This window comes from Hyperolius riggenbachi, chromosome 2, assembly GCF_040937935.1.
Source record: "Hyperolius riggenbachi isolate aHypRig1 chromosome 2, aHypRig1.pri, whole genome shotgun sequence".
NCBI classification, from domain to species: Eukaryota; Metazoa; Chordata; class Amphibia; order Anura; family Hyperoliidae; genus Hyperolius; species Hyperolius riggenbachi.
In genome coordinates, this window is record NC_090647.1 from 30,742,105 (window position 1) to 30,768,436 (window position 26,332).

The 26,332-nt window shown below is 48.7% G+C and overlaps 1 protein-coding gene across 4 annotated transcripts in view; it reads right to left on the reverse strand.

Annotated features, from left to right (window-relative positions):
* The window catches only part of FCHSD2 (FCH and double SH3 domains 2), a 226,027-nt gene that overhangs the window by 80,583 nt on the left and 119,112 nt on the right, over positions 1–26,332 (reverse strand). For all 4 annotated transcript variants that reach the window (XM_068266595.1, XM_068266593.1, XM_068266594.1 and 1 more), the window contains exons 4-5: positions 11,195–11,271; positions 2,531–2,675 (exon numbers count right to left, since the gene is read on the reverse strand). In XM_068266595.1, coding sequence (XP_068122696.1) covers positions 2,531–2,675; positions 11,195–11,271 — 222 coding nt within the window. The remainder of the gene's footprint in view (positions 1–2,530; positions 2,676–11,194; positions 11,272–26,332) is intronic.

A 26,332-nucleotide genomic window follows, 5' to 3' on the forward strand; every position in this document is an offset into this window, starting at 1 on the left:
TCATGCAGACAGAGCCCATCATTACACCTCCTCCAGACGCAGGTAACTGAAATCTATGCCCTACTTGGAGCCTCTTATTTCCGCTAAGTAGTAGATTTCAATCTCTCATCGCTGCTGCATTCAGCTGAGCTAGCCAGCCAGTCATGAGACAATTTCATTGGCTACCTACGCTGTGCTCACTGTCAGCCAATTACAGCATGCATTTAATAAAAGGCACTATGTGTCACGTGATTGGACAGGAGGGAGGTCCCCTTCCTTCTGAGTCTCTAAGTCAGGGGTAGGGGACCTATGGCTCGGGGGCCAGATGTGGCTCTTTTGATAGCTACATCTGGCTGGCAGACAAATCAGTGGGGGTTGATTCACTAAGCTACACTGCTCAGCAGCACAGCTTAGCGTGGCAGTTACTTTGTAGGACGGGTCCAGTGACTTTGTAGGATGAGATCCCTGCACTTTGATTGGCCCAATAGGCTGCCTGTCACTTGACAAATAGCCTATTGGGCCAAAGTGCAGGGATCTCGTCCTACAAAGTGAATCAACCCCCAAGTCAGCTAGCTAATTGTACAAGCTGTTAGTCTGTATTCCTCCTCAGTGTTCTCCCCAGGCTCTTTTAGCCGGGTGCTCCACCCAGCTAGTTTTGGTGAGCACCCGGCTGTCATCGGCTCACCTTCTTCTCTGCTGTAAGCACAGATGCTCACAGAAGCACGGGCCCTGCATTCTCTCATCTCGCCCCACCCGGCTACTTTTTCATGCCACCCGACTGGAATAAAAATCTGGGGAGAACACTGCTCCTGTCTATCTCTTGAGGAAATTGCTGATGTTGCTGAAACTCAAAAGAAGCTGAAGACGTGCCAGACACTTCTACTGCCCGGCAGATCGACTGTATACACATCACCATGGCAACAGAGACGAGCCCTCTGCTGCACATGCACACTGTCCCAGTTTGAAACATATGGTATGGCTCTCCCGGAATTGCATTTTAAAATATGTGATGTGTATGCCTCTCTCAGCCAAAAAGGTTCCTGACCCCTGCCCTAAGTGAACATAAGGAAGGCCGTTTAGTCCTGGTGAATATTTAGGTTTCTGAATGCGTCACTTACATAGCTCTCAAATGTCCTTCTTTTGGAAGGACAGTCCCTCTTTGGGGGCTCTGTCCCTCTTTCTTCCTTATTTGTCCCTGTTTCAGGACTTTGTCCCTCTTTCTATGTAAATATATATATATTTCTCTACAAAAAATATGTTGGACTCTAAGCTTTATTCCCATCCTTTAAATTGATATATTGCTAATTTAAAAATGTTACTATGAAGGAAAATGAACCAGGATAGAATTAGAAAAAATAATTTACTTATGAAATCTTCATGGTATGCATGACTATGGGTGTGACGGGGGTGATCAGGGGTGTGGAAGGGGCGTGGCTTAACCATTTAACGGCAAGCATACGTATTAAAACGTCATGCTTTCCCCTATTAATGGCAACATGACGTTTTAATACGTCGCGCGTTCCCGCCGCCGCTCCGCACGTGTCCGCGCCGCTACCGCCGCCGTTTCCGTCGGGTTCCCGTGCTGGGTGATTGGGGAAGAGGACCGGGCGGTGCTCTACCCAATCGCACTGCCTGGAGTGAATGGACGCGACCGCGAACAGCGGCCGCATCCATTCACAAAACAGGAAACTGTCACATTTGCTAAAATGTAAAAAGAAAAAAATAGTGATCACTTCCTAATGGGAGAGTGTTCACTAGCGCCATCTTGTGGCCAAAAAGTATATTGCACATACAGGCAAATACATAATATCCACACAATATTAATAAAATTAAATTACATTTCCACCCTTTCCCCCCCCTCAAAAAAAACCCACTTTAAAAAAAAAAATCAGCTATAAATAAATAAATAGTTGCCTTAGGGACTCAGCTTTTTTAATCTATATTGTATGAGGGAAAAATAATTTTACTTTATTACATAGGGGCTTGTAATTATGGCCAGAACAAAAACAAAACAAAACAAAACAGAAAAATAACACCTATATTGTGATAGGGACATAATTTAAACGGTTTAATAATCGGGACTACTGGGCAAATACAATGTGTTGGTTTTATCAACAGGAGCATGTTTAATTTTAAAACTATAATGGCTGAAAACTGAGAAATAACGATTTTTTCCCATTTTTTTTTTAATTTTTCCAATTAAAATGCAATTAGAATAAAAAAATTCGTAGCAAAATGTACTACCCACAGAAAGCCTAATTGGTGGCGAAAAAAACGAGGTATAGATAATTTCCTTGTGATAAGTAGTAATATAGTTATTAGGGAATAAAAGGGAGGAGCACTGACAGGTGAAAATTGCTCTGGTCCGTTAGGGTAAAAACCCTTGGGGGTGAACTGGTTAATTGTCCCTCTTTCTCATCTCAAAAAGTTAGGAGGTATGCACTTACCCCTACTGGACAAGCCTTATTTAGCAACAAGCGTTTTACATTTCCCTGCCAACAACTCAGGTGCTGCAGCTGCATTAGAGGTCAGCGTTTCAGCAAAGACTCACCCTCTTCAGCTGCTGCTCCTTGTACAGCTTCACCGTCCGAGCCGGTTCTGAGACCAGGTTCTTGTAGTTTTCACAGATGTTGATCCGGGACTGGGCCACCTGCATTGTGCCCTCTAAGAAGGACTTCCACACTGTGTAGATGTTTCTGCAACACAGAGATCAAAGAACAAACTAGGATCATTCCTCTCAGAAGGCAAGGCCTGGCTTCTCTTTAAAGGGGAACTGAAGTAAGTGGTATACGGAGGCTGCCATATTTATTTCCTTTTAATCAATACCAGTTGCCTGGCAGCCCTGCTGGTCTATTTCTCTGCAGTAGTATCTGAATAACACCAGAAACAAGCATGCAGCTAGTCTTGTCAGATCTGACTTTAAAGTCTGAACCACTGAAACACCTGATCTGCTGCATGCTTGTTCAGGGGCTATAGCTAATAGTATTAGAGGCAGAGGATCAAAAGGGCTGCCAGGCAACTGGTATTGCTTAAAAGGAAATAAACATGGCAGCCTCCATATGCCTCTCTCTTCAGTTCCCCTTTAAAGAGGCCCTGTAGTGACATATAGTAGAATACAGTCAATTATTCAGGATACCCACTATTAAAGTAATTTTCTTGGTTTCAGCATGAGAAAACCACTCCCTATATCTATATCTTGCTGTAGCCCCACTCTCCCAGTAGTGCTTAGCCTAGGCTGTTTAGCTATTTGGAATTTTCCTTCCCAGAGCATTCTGGGAGAACAGGTATATTTTGTACTGGATTTAGAACTTTCAGTACACAAACATTCTGCAGAGCTGCACCTGACAGGACTAAAGATGTCGTAGCCACCAGTGATACATTTCAGAATGTAGATTTTATAATGAGAAAACACTAACTAAATTTATACATGAGTATTGTAAACAAAATTTCCACTACAGTTCCTTATAAATGTTATTACACATTATCTTGTTACTTTACTCTGTAGCTAGCTGTTTATTTCTAAAACTGACAGTACGTTCCAATTGCGTTCCCTCTGCAACCATGGCAACAGCACTCTCTGTAGAGTATGAGCTGTCCAGAGATTCCCATGTTCCTACATGAGTAGACAGTTGCACTAAACATGCGTCCTTCTTATACTTCTGTCAAACTCGGAGCCCAATAAAAGTGTGAAAGAGAAAATACAAGCGATGAGAGAGGAGCACAGGAACAACAATATTCTCATATAAAGTGAACCTGTAGTGAAAAAAGTGTACATACCTCGGGAGGGGGAAGCCTCTGGATGCTAAAGAGGTGTCTCTCGTCTTCCCATTCATCCCGCTTCCTGCGCTGGGACCCTCTAAAACTACGCCGACAAGGACTTGAAAAGGGGCTCATACACTCAGCCGATTTTTGGCCGATCGATTGATCAAAATCGGTTGGCCGATTGCAAATCGATTTGCGGCCGATTTCGATCGATTTCAATCGATCTGGCAGGCTGGAAAATCTAGGTCGATCTGTTGAGATTGCTTATCATTTTGCATTGGACCTAATGGAAGTCTGATGGCAAAAAAATGCCATCAGATCGATTTTCAATAGATTTCAAACTGAAATCTATTGGAAATCTGTTCCTAGTAAAAAAAAAATTCCTAAACACATCAGATAGATCTGAAATCTGTCTGCTGATCTATCTGCTGCTAATCTAACGAGTGTATGGCCACCTTAATGCAGATTGCCTGGCTGACCAGTTGATTCTCTGCCTGTTAATACTTCTAGCTATAGACACTGAACAAGCATATGAAGATCAGATGTTTCTGACTGGATTAGCGGCATGTTTCTTTGTTTCAGGTGTGTGGTTCAGACGCTACTGCAAAGATCCGCAGGACTGACTGCCAGGAAACTGGTAGAGGATAAATGGCAGCCCACATATCCCTCCCAGTATAGAGGTGGCCATACACTTATAGATTTGCAGCAGATTCAACCATCAGATAGATTTCTGGCAGATGCCTGTCAGGTGTGACAGCAATCTGATGTGTGCCACACACTAAAGGTAGCCATACACTGGTCGATTTGCTATTAGATCGACCAGCTGACAGATCCCTATCTGATGGAATCTGATCAGAGAGGGATCGTATGGCTGCCTTTACTGCAAACAGATTGTGAACCGATTTCAGCCTGAAACCGTTCACAATCTGTTGTCGTGGTGCTGCTGCCCCCGCCCGCCCGCATACATTACCTGCTCCGCCGGCGCGACTCCAGTCTCCCGGTCACCGCTGCTCTGTCTGCGCTCTGGTCTCCAGGTCCGGCATGCCTCACTTCTTCTAGCCCGGCAGGCAGTTTAAACAGTAGAGGGCGCTCTACTGTTTAAACTTCCTGCCGGGCTAGAAGAAGTGAGGCATGCCGGACCTGGAGACCAGAGCGCAGACAGAGCAGCGGTGACCGGGAGACTGGAGTCGCGTCGGCGGAGCAGGTAATGTATGCGGGCACTATTGCGTCGGTCGTCGGGCACTCGAACGCCGCTAGCGATGCGCTCTTTACCCGCGGGCGATCGACGGTTATTTTCCGCACGGCGCAATCGACGGGATCGGACGAAATGGATCGAAATTCGGCGTGTAGCGTGAACGATTGGCAGCAGATTCGATCCCAGTGATCGAATCTGCTGTCGAAACGGGCGCAACTCGGGCCAGTGTATGGCCAGCTTTAAGGTGGCCATACACTCATCAGATTAGCAGCAGATAGATCATCAGATAGATTTCTTATCTATCTGATGTGTTTAGGAACATTTTTTACTAGGATTAGAATTCTAATAGATTTCAGTTTAAAATCTATTGAAAATAGATCTGATGGCATTTTTTTGCATCAGATTTCCATTATGGCCAATGCAAAATGATAAGCAATCTCATCAGATCGACCTAGATTTTCCAGCCTGCCAGATCGATTGAAATCAATCGAAATCGCCCACCAATCGATCGGTCAACCGATCTCCAATCGATCCATCGGCCAAAAATCGGCGTGTATGGGCCCCTTTAGATCCAATGCAACTGTATGGGCCATTGATCTGCTGCCAGCAGCCGATCCACCTACATTTTCCATCCTGTCAGATAGATCAAATAAATCGAAATCGATCAAAATCGGCCGCAAATTGATAGAATGGGGAATTTGATAGAATCGATTTCTGATCAATCGATAGATTCTATAGAATCGACCAGTGTATGGGCCCCTTAAGGTGTATTTTAGGAGAAGGGAGGGCATTCATTTTAGGCATTACAGGGAAGTGTTAGGGCCCATGCACTGGTTGATTTCAGCCATCGATCGATTCTATAGAATTGATCGATCAATCAGCAATCGATTCTTTCAAAGCTATCAATCGATCAATTTGTGGCCGATTTTGGTAGATTTCATCAGACAAGATGGAAGATCTAGGTTGATCTGCTGCTGGTAGCAGATCCATGGCCCATAGAGTTGCATTGGATCTAATGGTCCAAAAATGCATTTAGAAATCTAAAGGGGCCAATACACCTAACGATTTTCCCGCCGATATACAGCAGATTCGATCACTGTGATCGAATCTGCTGTGAAATCGTTGCGCAAACGCTGACAGAACGATTGATTTCCGTCCGAAATCAATCGTTCCCGTCGATCCATCCGTGCAGAAGATTTTGCTCGCTTGCCGGCGGGTCGGGAGTGCGTCGATAGCGGCGTTCGAATGCCCGACGACTGACGCAATACAGCAGCAATACATTACCTTATCCGGCCGGCGCGACTCCCCCGGTCTCCGCTGTCTTCTTCTTTGCTCCGGGCTCCAGGGCTGCAGCTTCACTGAACTTCCTGTCCCGGCAGGAAGTTTAAACAGTAGAGCGCCCTCTACTGTTTAAACCTCCGCTGGACAGGAAGTTCAGTGAAGCCAAGCCAGCACGGAGAAGAAGACAGCGGAGGCCGGGGGAGTCGTGCCGGCCAGATCAGGTAATGTATAGCTGGCGGGCAGGCGGCGGCAGCTCCACAGATTGTGATCGGTTTCAGGCTGAAATCGGTTCACAATCTGTTTGCAGTAAAGGCAGCCATACGATCCCTCTCTGATCAGATTCGATCAGAGAGGGATCTATCTGTTGGTTGATCTGATGGCAAATCGACCAGTGTATGGCCACCTTAAAGTTGAAATCTATTGGAAATCTGAAATCTGTTCCTAGTGGCACACATCAGATAGATTCCTGTCAGATTCGACCTGACTGGCATCTGACAGAAATCTATCTGATGGTCAAATCTGCTGCAAATCTGTAAGTGTATGGCCAACTTTACCTATGTTAGGATTCAAAGGTACCCTGAGGTGAGAGGCTGCAATCTTTATTTCCTTATAAATAATACTGGTTGCCTGGCTATCAGGCTGAGCTTGTGGAATTAGTTGTGTTTGAGCTACACTCCTGCAACAAGCATGCAGCCAGCGGAGTCACACCAGAGTCACAGCATCTGATCTGCAGCTCATTCTGGGCCAGTGACTATTATAATATTAGAGGCCGGGCATCAGCACAGAATCCCGCCTGTGTACAGCAGCCCCCGACCCCTGTCGGCGGTTTGGCCAGTGATCTGACCTAGCAGATTGCTTTGGCCAAGCGCATTGTTCTCCCCACTAACCACAAACCTGCTTATCTGTCACCCCTGTGCCTCCCTTCCCCCGCAGCAACAGTACATGTCGCTAGCCTGCAGGCTTGTGACGCATCCGTCACCCATGGACCTACAATGTCCTCCGAAGGTTCAGGTACCAATTCCTGCAGGGTGACCCTGATTTTGCGCTTGTACAGCCCTTCAGGCTGGTTGATGTTCTTGTGGAAAGGGAGGTCACAAACCAGGCCTTGGGCAGAAGGCTGGGTTTCATCTGCGGCAGACACCAGGAGGAAGCTGCGGAAGTGATCTGTCGTATACTATGTAACACCTGCTACTCCCCCCCCCACCTCTGCAGGAAGCGCTTTACAGCCTTCTGGGAGATCAGCGGATTAAACCCCAGCCGTTGGCTCCACAATAGATGGCTCGGAATGAAGGGAACATCACAGCTCTTCCTGAAAGGGACATCGCGCGCCCCCAGATTTTACGGAGGCCTCGTAAAGCGGGGAGAACAATGCGCATGTTGTACATCTCCCCATTGTGTGCGGAGGAGGAAGAGCCCCCACAGCACACAGCTCTGCTCAGGGGACGGAAATCAGTGCCAAGCCTCAGCTGTGTCGCTACAGCGCAACCATAAAACACATCACCAGGAAACAAGCACATAAAAAATGGTTCCAAAACTTGCCTACACACTGCAGAGTCTCAAACAGGGAGCGAGTCCTGCAGAGGACCTGCCGTGTGTGGGAGCTGGACGCTGTGCAGAGCTCGGGGACTGTGACAGGCAGAGCAAGGGACAGCTCAAGACAACCAGAACATCTGGCCTGAACACCGCGATCTCTATAACATCACATACATTATTGGGGAAGGGATCTGAGGGCTGGATAATGTAATGGTTAAGGGCTCTGCCTCTGACACAGAAGACCAGGGTTTGAATCTCGATCCTGTTCAGTAAGCCAGCACCTGTTGAGTAAGGAGTCCTTGGGCAAGACTCCTTAACACGGCTACTGTCTATAGAGTGCCCCCTAGTGGCTGCAGCTCTGGCGCTTTTGAGTCTACCAGGAGAAATTAGCAATATAAATGTCTTGTCTTATTTCTAGATCGGTTCTATAATCCTGCATGTAGTAAAGGGTACCTGTAGTGAAAGTAAAGTGGCCAGTATAACTTACCTGGGACATCTTCCAGCCCCCTGTAGTCATCCTGGTCCCTTACCGTCATTCTGCTCTGCTCCATGTGTGCCCCCCAGCTGCACGCCTCCTCAACCGCGCTCCTGTAGTTGGGAGCATTCAGCGCATGCACAGTTGCAATTTTTACGAGCTTTGCAAGCGCAGAACGATCCCTGACCATGGGAGCGCCATCAAGGAGGCACACGGTCAGGGCCACGCCTGCAGCGTTTGGGGGGCATATGGCTGAATGGAACAGAATGGCAAGGGACCCGGATGACTATACGGGGTTGGAAGTAGCCCCAGGTCAGTTAAACTGGCCATATTACTTTCAAAAGCACACCTGAAGTGAGAAGGATATGAAGGCTGCCATATTTATTTCCAATTAAACAATACCAGATGCCTGGCAGCCCTGCTGGTCTATTTGGCTGTAGTAGTCTCTGAATCACACACCTGAAACAAGCATGCGGCTAATCCAGTCTGACTCCAATCAGAGCACCTGATCTGCTGTATGCTTGCTCAGGGGCTATGGCTAAAAGTATTAGAGGCAGAGGATCAGCAGGATAGCCAGGCAATCTGCATTGTGTAAAAGGAAATTACTATGTCGGTCTCCTTCCCAGGTAGGTGTAATTTAAAGGAGAATATTGTAGTACCAGTCCTCTCTCATTGCTTGTATTTCCACTTTTCAGTTATACAATGAAAAAAAACCTGCATAAAATATGACATGGAGGATCAGTAGGACAAGCAGGCAATGCGCATAGGTTTAAAATGCAATAAATAGGTCAGCCTCCGCATCCATCTCACTTCAGTTGCCCTTTAAAAACGAACGCAAAAATCTTAAAATTTAAAACATACAAATAAGAAGTTAATTTCTTCCAGGGTAAAATGAGCCATAAATTACTTTTCTCCTACGTTGCTGTCACTTACAGTAGGTAGTAGAAATCTGACAGAAGCGACAGGTTTTGGGCTAGTCCATCTCTCCATAAGGGATTCTCAGCATGGCCTTTATTCTTTATAAAGACATTTCATTAAAAAAATGTATACAAAGATGCTGGCCAGCCTGCCTGCTTGCTGCACATGGAGCAACTGCCATTCACTAAGTGCATTTCAAAATAAAGAAAACCCTGAGAACCCCCCTATGAGAAGATGGGCTAGTCCAAAATCTGTCGGTAATGTCAAATCTCTACTACCTACTTGTAAGTGACAGCAACATAGGAGAAAAGTAATTTATGGCTCATTTTACTCTGGAAGAAACGTACTTCTTATCTGTATGTGTTTACATATATTTTACATTTTAAGATTCTTGCGATAGAGGTCCTTTAAGTGTTTTTATTTTAGAAGAATAATTCCACAGGAATGGAAGCTTATGTCAGCCTCTCTTCTCCTCTCACTTCAGTTGTGTTTTATCTTCAGTTCTGAGGCTTCAAAAAAGTGATTATTGTGACAGAAAGTTAGTGCAAACCACACAGGAGCCAACAGTGTTGTTCAGCAATATAGAGAGATTCTCCAATTTTTCAAAATACTGCGATCACTCCTTCCAATCACATAGCATCAATCTTTGCCAGCAGAGCAAGAAAACACCTTGAAACAGGGAACAAAAACGTATATAGTATAGCCTGTAACAATTCTATTCTATCACCCTCATGTGACAGGCATTCATAAACATACAAGGTGTGAGAAACATAGAAGGGGTCCACCACCTGTGGGCTCAGGCGCTCCCCCCCATAATATCCCTGCTCACCAAAAATTCGCCTTTAATGAACATTCAATGTCTGCCACCTGGGCTTTTCCTCATGGATAAATCTGCAACCAAACTCAGAGAAACGTACCATGTGTAAAACCAGCTTTAATACTTAGATTTAAAATAGGTAATGCCCGTACATTAAAAAAACACATTAACAGCATTGTATATCACCATCCCCTCGGTTTAGGCAGGATTCAGCGTCTCGCATCTCCACAGCCTCCACGCCGCCTCATAGACTCAGCTCGTTTGTCCTGTAGCTCCGCTCTGCTCTGCTGGCAAAGATTGATGCTATGTGATTGGAAGGAGTGATCGCAGTATTTTGAAAAATTGGAGGACTATTACAGATTGGTAATCTGCAAATACAGTGATCCACGGAAGAAAGGGATTGGCATATGTATGTACTGTGGCCTTAGTAAGGGGTGAAGCGCAGCACAAGATACCTCATATTAACTTTAAGAATGTAGAGAGATTGGAACTCTGGTTTTGATTCGTTTGAGAGAAAGTCAACATAGATATGATCAAAACAGAGATTTAAATGCTTTGGCTGTGTATACACGTCCTATTTTGATTGGCCAATGCAGGGCTGTGGAGTCGGAGTCGAGGAGTCGGAGTAATTTTGGGCACCCGGAGTCGGAGTTGGAGTCGAAGTCGTGGTTTCATAAACTGAGGAGTCGGGAGTCAGGAGTCGGATAATTTTTGTACAAAATCCACAGCCCTGTTAAGTATTAGACTAAGGAGTCGGAGTCGAGGAGTCGGAGCCATTTTGGGTACCCGGAGTCGTGGTTTCATAAACTGAGGAGTCGGAAGATTTTTGTACCGACTCCACAGCCCTGGGCCAATGGCCGGCCAATTTTACCACCTCTGAGCAGTATGAGATCCAACAGATTTGAATACTATGAGCAGATTGTTTAGATTGGTAAAATTGGCCAATCACAATTGAATGTGTGTAGCAGGTTTATTCGGAACATTGTTTGGTATGGTATGTGATTTAGGCTGGAATTTGCTAGTAAAGGGAATTGGTCTACTGAACTTTCTTTGAAAGAAATAAATGAATTGCATAAGTGATGGCTAACTTTGGCACTCCAGCTGTGGTGGAACTACAAGTCCCATGAGGCATTGCAATACGCTGACAGCTACAAGCATAACTCGGGGAGGCAGAGGCATGATGGGATTTGTAGTTTTGTCACAGCTGGAGTGCCAAAAAAATAAGTCCGATTACCTGTATTCACTTCTCTCGTCAGGTTTCAATACCGGCCACTCCTTCTTCAGGTACTGACTGGCTAATTTCTGAATAGTCTGCAATAAAAAGAAAAACATAACAGTGAAATGTATAACCAGCCGCCTTCTCAACAACTGAAAACGACATAACCTCGAGACAGCTTAGTCACATTCTCGGAAATTCCACTTTAATTATAACATTACGACACACAGAGAAGCATACAGTAAATCTGAACTGAGTGGGTTGCATGTTTCTCCTGCCTGACAAAACTGGAATAGTTATGGGTTTCACATGTTTTGTGTCTGTCGGTGTGGATGAATTCTGAGATGTGGGGACTGTGTGGTCACAGCTCCGCCCCCTGTACAGGGTGGAGGCGGGTACAAAGCAGTATAAAGGTGCCCACACACCTACCGACTTAGCGGTCGATCGACCATCCAATTTGATAATTATTATTGAATTGGATAAAAATTGGTGCCCCCAAGTACATGCCCGATTGACAATGCGATCAATTTTGGGCTGAAATTGGTTGCATGTATCGAATGGACATGCTGCAAGATGTCGGGTGCACGGAGTTAACAGCGAGCAATATCAGGACAAGCGGCGAAAGCAACTAAATCCCTGACTCTGTCCCCCCTAAATGTGCCCCCGTGACATCACACACATGCCCACGTTACTCCGGCAACCACGAGGGGCGTGTGTATGGGCAGAGCCCAGAGCCAGCGGCACACCTGGACAGCGATTGTATATTGCACTGGGCACATAGAACATCAGGGGGACAGCGCCGGGCTGGCAAGGCGGCCAGATGAGGCGTCACAAGACCAGTTCCGGACCAATTCAGCACAAAATCGATCTGGAATTGGCCTGTGGTGTATGGGCAGCCGACAGATCTCTCACTTAAGCCCGGTTCACATCTGCGTTTTTTACGGAACTTAACCGGAACGTATACTGTACAAACGGAACGGATGTGAAAGGATCCAATGTTAACCTATTAGACGTTCACATGCGCCCGTGGTCCGGGTACGTTCCGTACGTTCCATTACCCGGATCAAAAAAATGCAGCAGGCCCTAATTTTCCTGACTGTTCTTCCCAGAGGAACGGAACCGGACAAAAAATGCTGCTGCATTAGGGCAATGGGGAATGGAACGTTCAAATTAGTGAGGAAACGGACCGTTCCACTGGGATGGGGGGATGTGGGGACGCGAACCTGAGCGACAGGAGGGTGAGGGAGGGTGCAGCAGCTTGCGGGTGGTGAACAGGGCCGAAATACATACCTAAAGTCCGGTGGTAGAGACTTCCGGCTTCTTCCGCGTCATGTGACTAGTCACATGACGTGCTGTGTAATCACAGCGCAAGAAGAGGAAGCCTCTGCAGCTGACATTAGGTATGTATTTGCTGGCAAACTGAATGAAAACCTATCCGATCCATCGGTGATCAGATCAGTTTTCACAATCCGTTTGCCAATGTGCACAGAACCATCCGGACCCGGTGAAGCGGAGACCCGATCCGCTCACCGGATCCGTTTCGCTCAATATTTCTAATGTAAACCGGGCCTAAGTCAGATTCGATCAGAGAGAGATTTGTCTATTGGACGAATCTGTCCATCATCGCTAAAAAGTATGGCTACTTTAACTCACACTGACACCTGGCCATTACTTTATGTACACTTCCAGTAACAAAAATATGAAAACAGCGTAGGCACAGCTTAAAGAGGAACTCCAGTGAAAACAATGTAATAAAAAAAGTGCTTCATTTTTACAATAATTATGTATAAATGATTTAGTCAGTGTTTGCCCATTGTAAAATCTTTTAGATTCCTGATTTACATTCTGACATTTATCACATGGTGACATTTTTACTGCTGGCAGGTGATGTAGCTGCTGCTTGCTTTTTTGGCAGTTGGAAACAGCTGTAAACAGCTATTTCCCACAATGCAACGAGGTCCACAGACAGGAAACTGCCAGGAAAATGGTCTTCACAGTCTCCTGTGGGAGGGGTTTCACCACAATATTAGCCATACAGCGCCCCCTGATGATCCGTTTGTGAAAAGGAAAAGATTTCTCATGTAAAAGGGGGTATCAGCTACTGATTGGGATGAAGGTCAATTCTTGGTCACGGTTTCTCTTTAAAGAGTACCTCAGGAAATGACAGTCAGTCATGCCACGCTGCATCTTTTCAAGACAGGTGCTCTTTGAGCAGGATATGTTCGACATGGCACTAAATCATTTGCAAATCCCGTGACAGTAAAATGGGGTGAGGGAAGGACTGTCAGAAAATGCCGGCGGTGACGCGACCGGACAGACCAGCCATACCGGTGCCGCATTCCTCAACTTTCATTTTTGTTTAGGAAGAGGACCAGTCACATGGAGAAGTGCACCTGTCACCAGCACTGCAGACTTCTAAGACCTGTGTGACGAGTTCACAATACAGCGAGTGTCACATTACTGTATCTGTGCCAAGAATGACACTGATTCCACCGCCAGCGGCAAGAGGAAACGCCGCGTATAAACTGCTAATGAGATCCATTACCTTAAAGTGGAAGGACTGTCAGGCCTGGTTACACACAGTCTCTGACCACAGCACAGCGTCATGCTTAGACCTGAACAGATAACCTGCTATCCAAGAAAAGGATCATTCAGCTAAAAGCTTGATACTGTAAATATGTTCATATTTACCCATCTGTATGTTTTTGGGATGTGGGAGGAAACTGGAGTGTCCAGGGGAAACCCACACAAACACGGGGGGAGAACATACAACAGTGTTCTCCCCAGGCTCTTTTAGCCCGGGTACTGCACCCTGCTAGTTTAGGTGAGCACCCGGCTGTCATCGGCTCACCTCCTCCTATGCTGCAAGAGTTGCGCACAGAAGCACCGGCCCTGCATTCTCTCGTCTCGCCCCACCCGGCTACTTTTTCATGCCACCCAGTTGGAAAAAATTTCTGGGGAGAACACTGTACAAACTCCATGCAGAGATTACCCTGGCTGGGATTTAAACTGGAGGACCCAGCGTTGCAAGGCGAGAGGGCTATCCACTACGTCACTGCGCTGCCCAAGCAGGCTATCTGCACAGGTTTTGTATGTTCTTACTGTGTTTTCTTGGTTTTCCCCTGGGAATTACAATTTCTGCCCATCACTAAAAACCGTAATAGAACTTCAAGTGGCTGCCCCCAAACTCAGTCCACAAGCTGTGACAGGGTCAACATAGTCAGTTCTACAGCAGTTCAGCCAGTAACGCGAGTGGCTCGACGTTCCTGTAAAATGTTGTGGAGAATTGGCTGGGGCTGCACATGTGTAATATTCAGATAATCTGCAGAACGCTGTGGCTCTCCGCAACAGACAGAAGGCATGGCTGGGCTGCACATGTGTAATATTCGGATAATTTGCAGAACGCTGTGGCTCTCCGCACAGGACAGAAGGCATGGCTAGGGCTGCACATGTGTAATATTCGGATAATCTGCAGAACGCTGTGGCTCTCCGCACAGGACAGGAGGCATGGCTGGTGCTGCACACGTGTAATATTCGGATAATCTGCAGAACGCTGTGGCTCTCCGCACAGGACAGAAGGCATGGCTGGGGCTGCACATGTGTAATATTCGGATAATCTGCAGAACGCTGTGGCTCTCCGCACAGGACAGAAGGCATGGCTGGGGCTGCACATGTGTAATATTCGGATAATCTGCAGAGTGCTGTGGCTCTCCGCACAGGACAGAAGGCATGGCTGGGGCTGCACATGTGTAATATTGGGATAATCTGCAGAACGCTGTGGCACTCTGCACAGGACAGAAGGCATGGCTGGGGCTGCACATGTGTAATATTCGGATAATCTGCAGAACGCTGTGGCTCTCCGCACAGGACAGAAGGCATGGCTGGGGCTGTACATGTGTAATATTCGGATAATCTGCAGAACGCTGTGGCACTCCGCAACAGACAGAAGGCATGGCTGGGCTGCACATGTGTAATATTCGGATAATTTGCAGAACGCTGTGGCTCTCCGCACAGGACAGAAGGCATGGCTGGGGCTGCACATGTGTAATATTCGGATAATATGCAGAACGCTGTGGCTCTCCGCAGAGGACAGAAGGCATGGCTGGGGCTGCACACGTGTGTAATATTCGGATAATCTGCAGAACGCTGTGGCTCTCCGCACAGGACAGAAGGCATGGCTGGGGCTGTACATGTGTAATATTCGGATAATCTGCAGAACGCTGTGGCTCTCCGCACAGGACAGAAGGCATGGCTGGGGCTGCACACGTGTGTAATATTCGGATAATCTGCAGAACGCTGTGGCACTCCGCAACAGACAGAAGGCATGGCTGGGCTGCACATGTGTAATATTCGGATAATTTGCAGAACGCTGTGGCTCTCCGCACAGGACAGAAGGCATGGCTGGGGCTGCACATGTGTAATATTGGGATAATCTGCAGAACGCTGTGGCACTCCGCAACAGACAGAAGGCATGGCTGGGCTGCACATGTGTAATATTCGGATAATTTGCAGAACGCTGTGGCTCTCCGCACAGGACAGAAGGCATGGCTGAGGCTGCACGTGTGTAATATTGGGATAATCTGCAGAGCGCTGTGGCTCTCCGCACAGGACAGAAGGCATGGCTGGGGCTGTACATGTGTAATATTCGGATAATCTGCAGAACGCTGTGGCTCTCAGCACAGGACAGAAGGCTTGGCTGATGCTGCACACGTGTAATATTCGGATAATCTGCAGAGCGCTGTGGCTCTCCGCACAGGACAGGAGGCATGGCTGGGGCTGCACATGTGTAATATTCGGATAATCTGCAGAACGCTGTGGCTCTCCGCACAGGACAGAAGGCATGGCTGGGGCTGCACACATGTGTAATATTTGGATAATCTGCAGAACGCTGTGGCTCTCCGCACAGGACAGACGGCATGGCTGGGGCTGCACACGTGTGTAATATTCGGATAATCTGCAGAACGCTGTGGCACTCCGCAACAGACAGAAGGCATGGCTGGGGCTGCACATGTGTAATATTCGGATAATCTGCAGAACGCTGTGGCTCTCAGCACAGGACAGAAGGCATGGCTGGGGCTGCACATGTGTAATATTCGGATAATCTGCAGAACACTGTGGCTCTCCGCACAGGACAGAAGGCACGGCTGATGCTGCACACGTGTGTAATATTGGGATAATCTGCAGAACGTTGTGGCTCTCCGCACAGGACAGAAGGCATGGCTGGGGCTGCACACGTGTGTAATATTCGGATAATCTGCAGAACGCTGTGGCACTCCGCAACAGACAGAAGGCATGGCTGGGGCTGCACATGTGTAATATTCGGATAATCTGCAGAACGCTGTGGCTCTCAGCACAGGACAGAAGGCTTGGCTGATGCTGCACACGTGTAATATTCGGATAATCTGCAGAGCGCTGTGGCTCTCCGCACAGGACAGAAGGCATGGCTGGGGCTGCACATGTGTAATATTCGGATAATCTGCAGAACGCTGTGGCACTCCGCAACAGACAGAAGGCATGGCTGGGGCTGCACATGTGTAATATTTGGATAATCTGCAGAACGCTGTGGCTCTCCGCACAGGACAGACGGCATGGCTGGGGCTGCACATGTGTAATATTGGGATAATCTGCAGAACGCTGTGGCTCTCCGCACAGGACAGACGGCATGGCTGGGGCTGCACATGTGTAATATTGGGATAATCTGCAGAACGCTGTGGCTCTGCGCACAGGACAGAAGGCATGGCTGGGGCTGCACATGTGTAATATTGGGATAATCTGCAGAACGTTGTGGCTCTCCGCACAGGACAGAAGGCATGGCTGGGGCTGCACATGTGTAATATTCAGATAATCTGCAGAACGTTGTGGCTTCCTGCACAGGACAGAAGGCATGGCTGGGGCTGCACACGTGTGTAATATTCGGATAATCTGCAGAACGCTGTGGCTCTCCGCAACAGACAGAAGGCATGGCTGGGGCTGCACATGTGTAATATTCGGATAATCTGCAGAACGCTGTGGCTCTCCGCACAGGACAGAAGGCATGGCTGATGCTGCACATGTGTAATATTGGGATAATCTGCAGAACGCTGTGGCTCTCCGCACAGGACAGAAGGCATGGCTGGGGCTGTACATGTGTAATATTCGGATAATCTGCAGAACGCTGTGGCACTCCGCAACAGACAGAAGGCATGGCTGGGGCTGTACATGTGTAATATTCGGATAATCTGCAGAACACTGTGGCTCTCCGCACAGGACAGAAGGCATGGCTGGGGCTGCACATGTGTAATATTCGGATAATCTGCAGAACGTTGTGGCTCTCCGCACAGGACAGAAGGCATGGCTGGGGCTGCACACGTGTGTAATATTCGGATAATCTGCAGAACGCTGTGGCACTCCGCAACAGACAGAAGGCATGGCTGGGGCTGTACATGTGTAATATTCGGATAATCTGCAGAACGCTGTGGCTCTCCGCACAGGACAGAAGGCATGGCTGGGGCTGTACATGTGTAATATTCGGATAATCTGCAGAACGCTGTGGGTCTCCGCACAGGACAGAAGGCATGGCTGGGGCTGCACATGTGTAATATTCGGATAATCTGCAGAACGCTGTGGCTCTCCGCACAGGACAGAAGGCATGGCTGGGGCTGCACATGTGTAATATTCGGATAATCTGCAGAACGCTGTGGCTCTCCGCACAGGACAGAAGGCATGGCTGGGGCTGCACATGTGTAATATTCGGATAATCTGCAGAACACTGTGGCACTCCGCACAGGACAGAAGGCATGGCTGGGGCTGCACATGTGTAATATTCGGATAATCTGCAGAACGCTGTGGCTCTCCGCACAGGACAGAAGGCATGGCTGGGGCTGCACACATGTGTAATATTTGGATAATCTGCAGAACGCTGTGGCTCTCCGCACAGGACAGAAGGCGTGGCTGGGGCTGCACATGTGTAATATTCGGATAATCTGCAGAGTGCTGTGGCTCTCCGCACAGGACAGAAGGCATGGCTGGGGCTGTACATGTGTAATATTCGGATAATCTGCAGAACGCTGTGGCTCTCCGCACAGGACAGAAGGCATGGCTGGGGCTGCACATGTGTAATATTCGGATAATCTGCAGAACGCTGTGGCTCTCCGCACAGGACAGAAGGCATGGCTGGGGCTGCACACGTGTGTAATATTCGGATAATCTGCAGAACGCTGTGGCTCTCCGCACAGGACAGAAGGCATGGCTGGGGCTGCACATGTGTAATATTGGGATAATCTGCAGAACGCTGTGGCTCTCCGCACAGGACAGAAGGCATGGCTGGGGCTGCACATGTGTAATATTCGGATAATCTGCAGAACGCTGTGGCACTCTGCACAGGACAGAAGGCATGGCTGGGGCTGCACATGTGTAATATTCGGATAATCTGCAGAACACTGTGGCACTCCGCACAGGACAGAAGGCATGGCTGGGGCTGCACATGTGTAATATTCGGATAATCTGCAGAACGCTGTGGCTCTCCGCACAGGACAGAAGGCATGGCTGGGGCTGCACACGTGTGTAATATTCGGATAATCTGCAGAACGCTGTGGCTCTCCGCACAGGACAGAAGGCATGGCTGGGGCTGCACATGTGTAATATTCGGATAATCTGCAGAACGCTGTGGCTCTCCGCACAGGACAGAAGGCATGGCTGGGGCTGCACACATGTGTAATATTTGGATAATCTGCAGAACGCTGTGGCTCTCCGCACAGGACAGAAGGCATGGCTGGGGCTGCACATGTGTAATATTCGGATAATCTGCAGAGTGCTGTGGCTCTCCGCACAGGACAGAAGGCATGGCTGGGGCTGCACATGTGTAATATTCGGATAATCTGCAGAACGCTGTGGCTCTCCGCACAGGACAGAAGGCATGGCTGGGGCTGCACACATGTGTAATATTCGGATAATCTGCAGAACGCTGTGGCTCTCCGCAACAGACAGAAGGCATGGCTGGGGCTGCACATGTGTAATATTCGGATAATCTGCAGAACGCTGTGGCTCTCCGCACAGGACAGAAGGCATGGCTGAGGCTGCACATGTGTAATATTGGGATAATCTGCAGAACGCTGTGGCTCTCCGCACAGGACAGAAGGCATGGCTGGGGCTGCACACGTGTGTAATATTCGGATAATATGCAGAACGCTGTGGCTCTCCGCACAGGACAGAAGGCATGGCTGAGGCTGCACATGTGTAATATTCGGATAATCTGCAGAACACTGTGGCACTCCGCACAGGACAGAAGGCATGGCTGGGGCTGCACACGTGTGTAATATTCGGATAATCTGCAGAACGCTGTGGCTCTCCGCACAGGACAGAAGGCATGGCTGGGGCTGCACATGTGTAATATTCGGATAATCTGCAGAACGCTGTGGCTCTCCGCACAGGACAGAAGGCATGGCTGGGGCTGCACATGTGTAATATTGGGATAATCTGCAGAACGCTGTGGCTCTCCGCACAGGACAGAAGGCATGGCTGGGGCTGCACACGTGTGTAATATTCGGATAATATGCAGAACGCTGTGGCTCTCCGCACAGGACAGAAGGCATGGCTGATGCTGTGTGATGAATACTGTCACCTCTACTGTCATCTGACCTAATGACTTGGAAAGCTGAGCTGGATGGGCGGACGGTTCAGCTTAGTCAGCAGTCTCTGGTCAGGACAGACTCACGCCAACCACATAACCTCCAAATTACCCCGGCGGAGAAAGAACTTAACTCATGCAAGACAATTGTAGGCTTCATGCGGCAGCACAAGCAGTAGGCCAGTCCCACGGGCAGCGGCATTGGAGGAAACACAGACGCTGCAACAGCCAATTATATGCCAAGTAAACAAACAGCCGTAAACAAGGCATAGAAGGACGTAAAGCCTTAACCCCAGAAAACCGAAACATAAAATGGCAACAATATTGTTAAACGACACTTGAAGTGAGCAGGATATGTAGGCTGCTTATTTAATTCTTTTAAAAAATTTAAAACAATACCAGATGCCTGGCAGCCCTGCTGATCTATTTGGCTGCAGTAGTGTCTGAATCACACACCAGAAACAAGCATGCAGCTAATCCAGTCACACTTCAGTCAGAAACATCTGATCTGCACGCTTGTTCAGGGACTATGGATAAAAGTATTACAGGCAGAGGATCAACATGACAGCCAGGCAATGTGTATTGTTTAAAGCGGACCTGAATATTCCACTGACTGTGGGGGACTCGCAATCTAATCCTAACAAAGCCATAGTCTAATGTACTGCCATATTATTATTATTATAGATTTATATAGCACTGACATCTTCTGCAGCACCTTACAGAGCACATAGTCATGTCACTGACTGTCCTCGGAGGAGCTCAATATCTAATCCTACCATAGTCATAGTCTAATGTCCTCCCATATTAGTATTATGTATTTATATAGCGCTGACATCTCCTGCAGCACATTACAGAGTACATAGTCATGTCACTGACTGTCCTCAGAGGGGCTCACAATCCAATCCTACCATAGCCATAGTCTAATGCCCTTCCATATTATTATTATTATTATTATTATTTTAGATTTATATACCACTGACATCTCCTGCAGCACTGTACAGAGTACATAGTCATGTCACTGACTGTCCTCAGAGGAGCTCACAATCCAATCCTACCATGGTCATAGTCTAATGTCCTCCCATATTAGTATTATGTATTTATATAGCACTGACATCTTCTGCAGCACATTACAGAGTACATAGTCATGTCACTGACTGTCCTCAGAGGATCTCACAATCTAATCCTACCATAGTTATAGTCTAATGTCCTACCATATTATTATTATAGATTTATATAGCACTGACATCTTCTGCAGCACTTTACAGAGCACATAGTCATGTCACTGACTGTCCTCGGAGAAGCTCACTATCTAATCCCTACCATAGTCATAGTCTAATGTCCTTCCATATTAATATAGATGTATATAGCACTGACATCTTCTGCAGCACATTACAGTACATAGTCCTGTCACTGACTGTCCTCAGAGGAGCTCACAATCCAATCCTACCATAGTCATAGTCTAATGTCCTACCATATTATTATTATGTATTTATATAGCACTGACATCTCCTGCAGCACTGTACAGAGTACATAGTCATGTCACTGACTGTCCTCAGAGGGGCTCACAGTCTAATCCTACCATAGCCATAGTCTAATGTCCTATCATATCATTATTATGTATTTATATAGCACTGACATCTTCTGCAGCACTTTACAGAGTACATACAGGGAGTGCAGAATTATTAGGCAAATGAGTATTTTGACCACATCATCCTCTTTATGCATGTTGTCTTACTCCACGCTGTATAGGCTTGAAAGCCTACTACCAATTAAGCATATTAGGTGATGTGCATCTCTGTAATGAGAAGGGGTGTGGTCTAATGACATCAACACCCTATATCAGGTGTGCATAATTATTAGGCAACTTCCTTTCCTTTGGCAAAATGGGTCAAAAGAAGGACTTGACAGGCTCAGAAAAGTCAAAAATAGTGAGATATCTTGCAAAGGGATGCAGCGCTCTTAAAATTGCAAAGCTTCTGAAACGTGATCATCGAACAATCAAGCGTTTCATTCAAAATAGTCAACATGGTCGCAAGAAGCGTGTGGAAAAACCAAGGCGCAAAATAACTGCCCATGAACTGAGAAAAGTCAAGCATGCAGCTGCCAAGATGCCACTTGCCACCAGTTTGGCCATATTTCAGAGCTGCAACATCACTGGAGTGCCCAGAAGCACAAGGTGTGCAATACTCAGAGACATAGCCAAGGTAAGAAAGGCTGAAAGACGACCACCACTGAACAAGACACACAAGCTGAAACGTCAAGACTGGGCCAAGAAATATCTCAAGACTGATTTTTCTAAGGTTTTATGGACTGATGAAATGACAGTGAGTCTTGATGGGCCTGTAGCTGGATTGGTAAAGGGCAGAAAGCTCCAGTCCAACTCAGACGCCAGCAAGGTGGAGGTGGAGTACTGGCTTGGGCTGGTATCATCAAAGATGAGCTTGTGGGGCCTTTTCGGGTTGAGGATGGAGTCAAGCTCAACTCCCAGTCCTACTGCCAGTTTCTGGAAGACACCTTCTTCAAGCAGTGGTACAGGAAGAAGTCTGCATCCTTCAAGAAAAACATGATTTTCATGCAGGAGAATGCTCCATTACACGCGTCCAAGTACTCCACAGCGTGGCTGGCAAGAAAGGGTATAAAAGAAGAAAAACTAATGACATGGCCTCCTTGTTCACCTGATCTGAATCCCATTGAGAACCCGTGGTCCATCATAAAATGTGAGATTTACAAGGAGGGAAAACAGTACACCTCTCTGAACAGTGTCTGGGAGGCTGTGGTTGCTGCTGCACGCAATGTTGATGGTGAACAGATCAAAACACTGACAGAATCCATGGATGGCAGGCTTTTGAATGTCCTTGCAAAGAAAGGTGGCTATATTGGTCACTGATTTGTTTTTGAATGTCAGAAATGTATATTTGTGAATGTTGAGATGTTATATTGGTTTCACTGGTAAAAATAAATAATTGAAATGGGTATATATTTGTTTTTTGTTAAGTTGCCTAATAATTATGCACAGTAATAGTCACCTGCACACACAGATATCCCCCTAAAATAGCTAAAACTAAAAACAAACTAAAAACTAGTTTCAAAAATATTCAGCTTTGATATTAATGAGTTTTTTGGGTTCATTGAGTACATGGTTGTTGCTCAATAATAAAATTATTCCTCAAAAATACAACTTGCCTAATAATTCTGCACTCCCTGTAGTCATTTCACTGACTGTCCTCAGAGAAGCTCACAATCCAATCCTACCATAGTCATAGTTTTCATAGACTAGGGCTAATCTGTGTGTTCTTCTGGGATGTAGGAGGAACCACAAAAAAAGGGGGTCTACCATACAAACTCTGTGCACATAGCACCATTGCTGGGTGACCCAGTGCTGCAGGACAAGTGTACTATCCGCTAAGCCACCAAGCTGCCCACCCTGTGACCCTTCTCTCAAGTCCTGACATAGAGCCATAATCCATTCCTCACCCTAACTGCCCACATACTAAATTGTATCTTTGTAAACCCAATAGGCTGTAGTTTTGCTACACACCAGCAGTTCTGGATTCCCCCCCCCCCCCCCCCCCGCCTCTCCAGTGATGGACCAGCGGAGTTACTTCTTGCATAGTTGCAAGTGACATTTTCAGATACCTTCTATTATAAGTAGTCACATCTGTACTTAACCTGGAAACTGCTAAATCTGGAGGCCTCTACTCTATTCTCATCCTTTCAAACCACTGGGCCACGTCTACTTCTCCAAAACCTCTCATCCATAGGCATCCAGGGTCTTGGCCTCTCCTGGCTTTCCTCTCATCTTACAGATAGGACCTTCAGGGCCCTTTTCCACTAGCAGTCGCTAGCGTTCACGCTGAACGCTAGCGATTGCTGAATCGCAATTACCCGGCGATCCCCCGTTTGCGGCCGCGATTTTGCTATGCTATGCACTGCATAGCAAAATCGCGGCAAATATCGCTCCGCTGCGCGTTCGCGTTCCCGTCAAAAACGAATCGCGGTAGTGAAAATGACCTATGTTTCCTATGATTCCTATGTTAAAAAGCAAACCGTAGCGATTGTAAAATCGCTAGCGGTTTGCGTCTTTCCAATTCAGCCAGCGCAAACGCGCTGGTGGAAAAGGGGCCCTCAGAGCCGCTCACTCCGGCACCAACTCCTATCCATGTCCCCTCACTGTTGGAGTTCCCCAAGGCTCAGTCCTTGGACCTCTCCTTTTCTCGATCTACAAATATGGTCTTGGTCAGCTCATCAGTTCCTTTGGCATCCAATATCACCTATACGCCAACGACACCCACATCTACCTTTCAGCTACTGACTTGGCTACTCTAACAGCTCCTGTTCCTGACTGTCTCAATGCAATCTCCTCTTTCATGTCCTTTTTCTTTGGAAGAAGACAGGAATGGAGACTGCCATGTGCGTTTCCCAAGCTTGCGGTTGATTCTGGGGCAGTGAGGTGCCTGTGGCAGCTTCCATCAGATTGGGATGGGAACGGATAGAATAAACAAGCGTGTGACTAGGACATTGGTGGTCCGGTTCTGAGAGCCGGAGGTACACAGGAATGTGGCAGCTGCAGCACAGGGGGTCAGCATCCCATCAAGTGCAGGGCACAGAGGGGCAAATGAGAAATGACAAAATTCCAGGCAAGCTTTATTGGTCATTCCAATAGCGACATATGTAAATGTCCTGTTTTATCTTCAAAGCCCCCACCCCGGACCCCTCTTATTAATATTCATGAGAACAGGATAACAAAGGCTCATTTTTCCTGTTTGTGGGCAGAGGAATTCCTGGAGAGGCTCTGCTGATGGTTGTAAAGATAGCTAAGCCTGCAGCCTGGGAGAGACTGTGTGCCTGCAGCCTGGGGGAGACTGTGTGCCTGCAGCCTGGGGGAGACTGTGTGCCTGCAGCCTGGGGGGAGACTGCGTGCCTGCAGCCTGGGGGAGACTGTGCAGCCTGGGGGAGACTGTGCAGCCTGGGGGGAGACTGTGTGTCTGCAGCCTGGGGGAGACTGTGTGCCTGCAGCCTGGGGGGAGACTGTGTGTCTGCAGCCTGGGGGAGACTGTGTGCCTGCAGCCTGGGGGGAGACTGTGTGCCTGCAGCCTGGGGGGAGACTGTGTGCCAGCAGCCTGGGGGAGACTGTGTGCCAGCAGCCTGGGGGAGACTGTGTGCCTGCAGCCTGGGGGGAGACTGTGTGCCTGCAGCCTGGGGGGAGACTGTGTGCCTGCAGCCTGGGGGGAGACTGCGTGCCTGCAGCCTGGGGGAGACTGCGTGCCTGCAGCCTGGGGGAGACTGCGTGCCTGCAGCCTGGGGGAGACTGCGTGCCTGCAGCCTGGGGGAGACTGCGTGCCTGCAGCCTGGGGGAGACTGCGTGCCTGCAGCCTGGGGGAGACTGCGTGCCTGCAGCCTGGGGGGAGACTGCGTGCCTGCAGCCTGGGGGGAGACTGCGTGCCTGCAGCCTGGGGGAGACTGCGTGCCTGCAGCCTGGGGGAGACTGCGTGCCTGCAGCCTGGGGGAGACTGCGTGCCTGCAGCCTGGGGGAGACTGCGTGCCTGCAGCCTGGGGGAGACTGCGTGCCAGCAGCCTGGGGGAGACTGTGTGCCTGGGAGAGACTGTGCAGCCTGGGGGAGACTGCGTGCCTGCAGCCTGGGGGAGACTGTGTGCCTGGGAGAGACTGTGCAGCCTGGGGGAGACTGCGTGCCTGCAGCCTGGGGGAGACTGTGTGCCTGCAGCCTGGGGGAGACAGTGTGCCTGCAGCCTGGGGGAGACAGTGTGCCTGCAGCCTGGGGGAGACTGTGTGCTTGCAGCCTGGGGGAGACAGTGTGCCTGCAGCCTGGGGGAGACTGTGTGCCTGCAGCCTGGGGGAGACTGTGTGCCTGCAGCCTGGGGGAGACTGTGTGCCTGCAGCCTGGGGGGAGACTGCGTGCCTGCAGCCTGGGGGGAGACTGCGTGCCTGCAGCCTGGGGGAGACTGTGTGCCTGCAGCCTGGGGGGAGACTGTGTGCCTGCAGCCTGGGGGAGACTGCGTGCCTGCAGCCTGGGGGAGACTGTGTGCCTGCAGCCTGGGGGAGACCGTGTGCCTGCAGCCTGGGGGAGACTGTGTGCCTGCAGCCTGGGGGAGACTGTGTGCCTGCAGCCTGGGGGAGACTGTGTGCCTGCAGCCTGGGGGAGACTGCGTGCCTGCAGCCTGGGGGAGACTGCGTGCCTGCAGCCTGGGGGAGACTGCGTGCCAGCAGCCTGGGGGAGACTGTGTGCCTGGGAGAGACTGTGCAGCCTGGGGGAGACTGCGTGCCTGCAGCCTGGGGGAGACTGTGTGCCTGCAGCCTGGGGGAGACAGTGTGCCTGCAGCCTGGGGGAGACAGTGTGCCTGCAGCCTGGGGGAGACAGTGTGCCTGCAGCCTGGGGGAGACTGTGTGCTTGCAGCCTGAGGGAGACAGTGTGCCTGCAGCCTGGGGGAGACTGTGTGCCTGCAGCCTGGGGGAGACTGCGTGCCTGCAGCCTGGGGGAGACTGCGTGCCTGCAGCCTGGGGGAGACTGCGTGCCAGCAGCCTGGGGGAGACT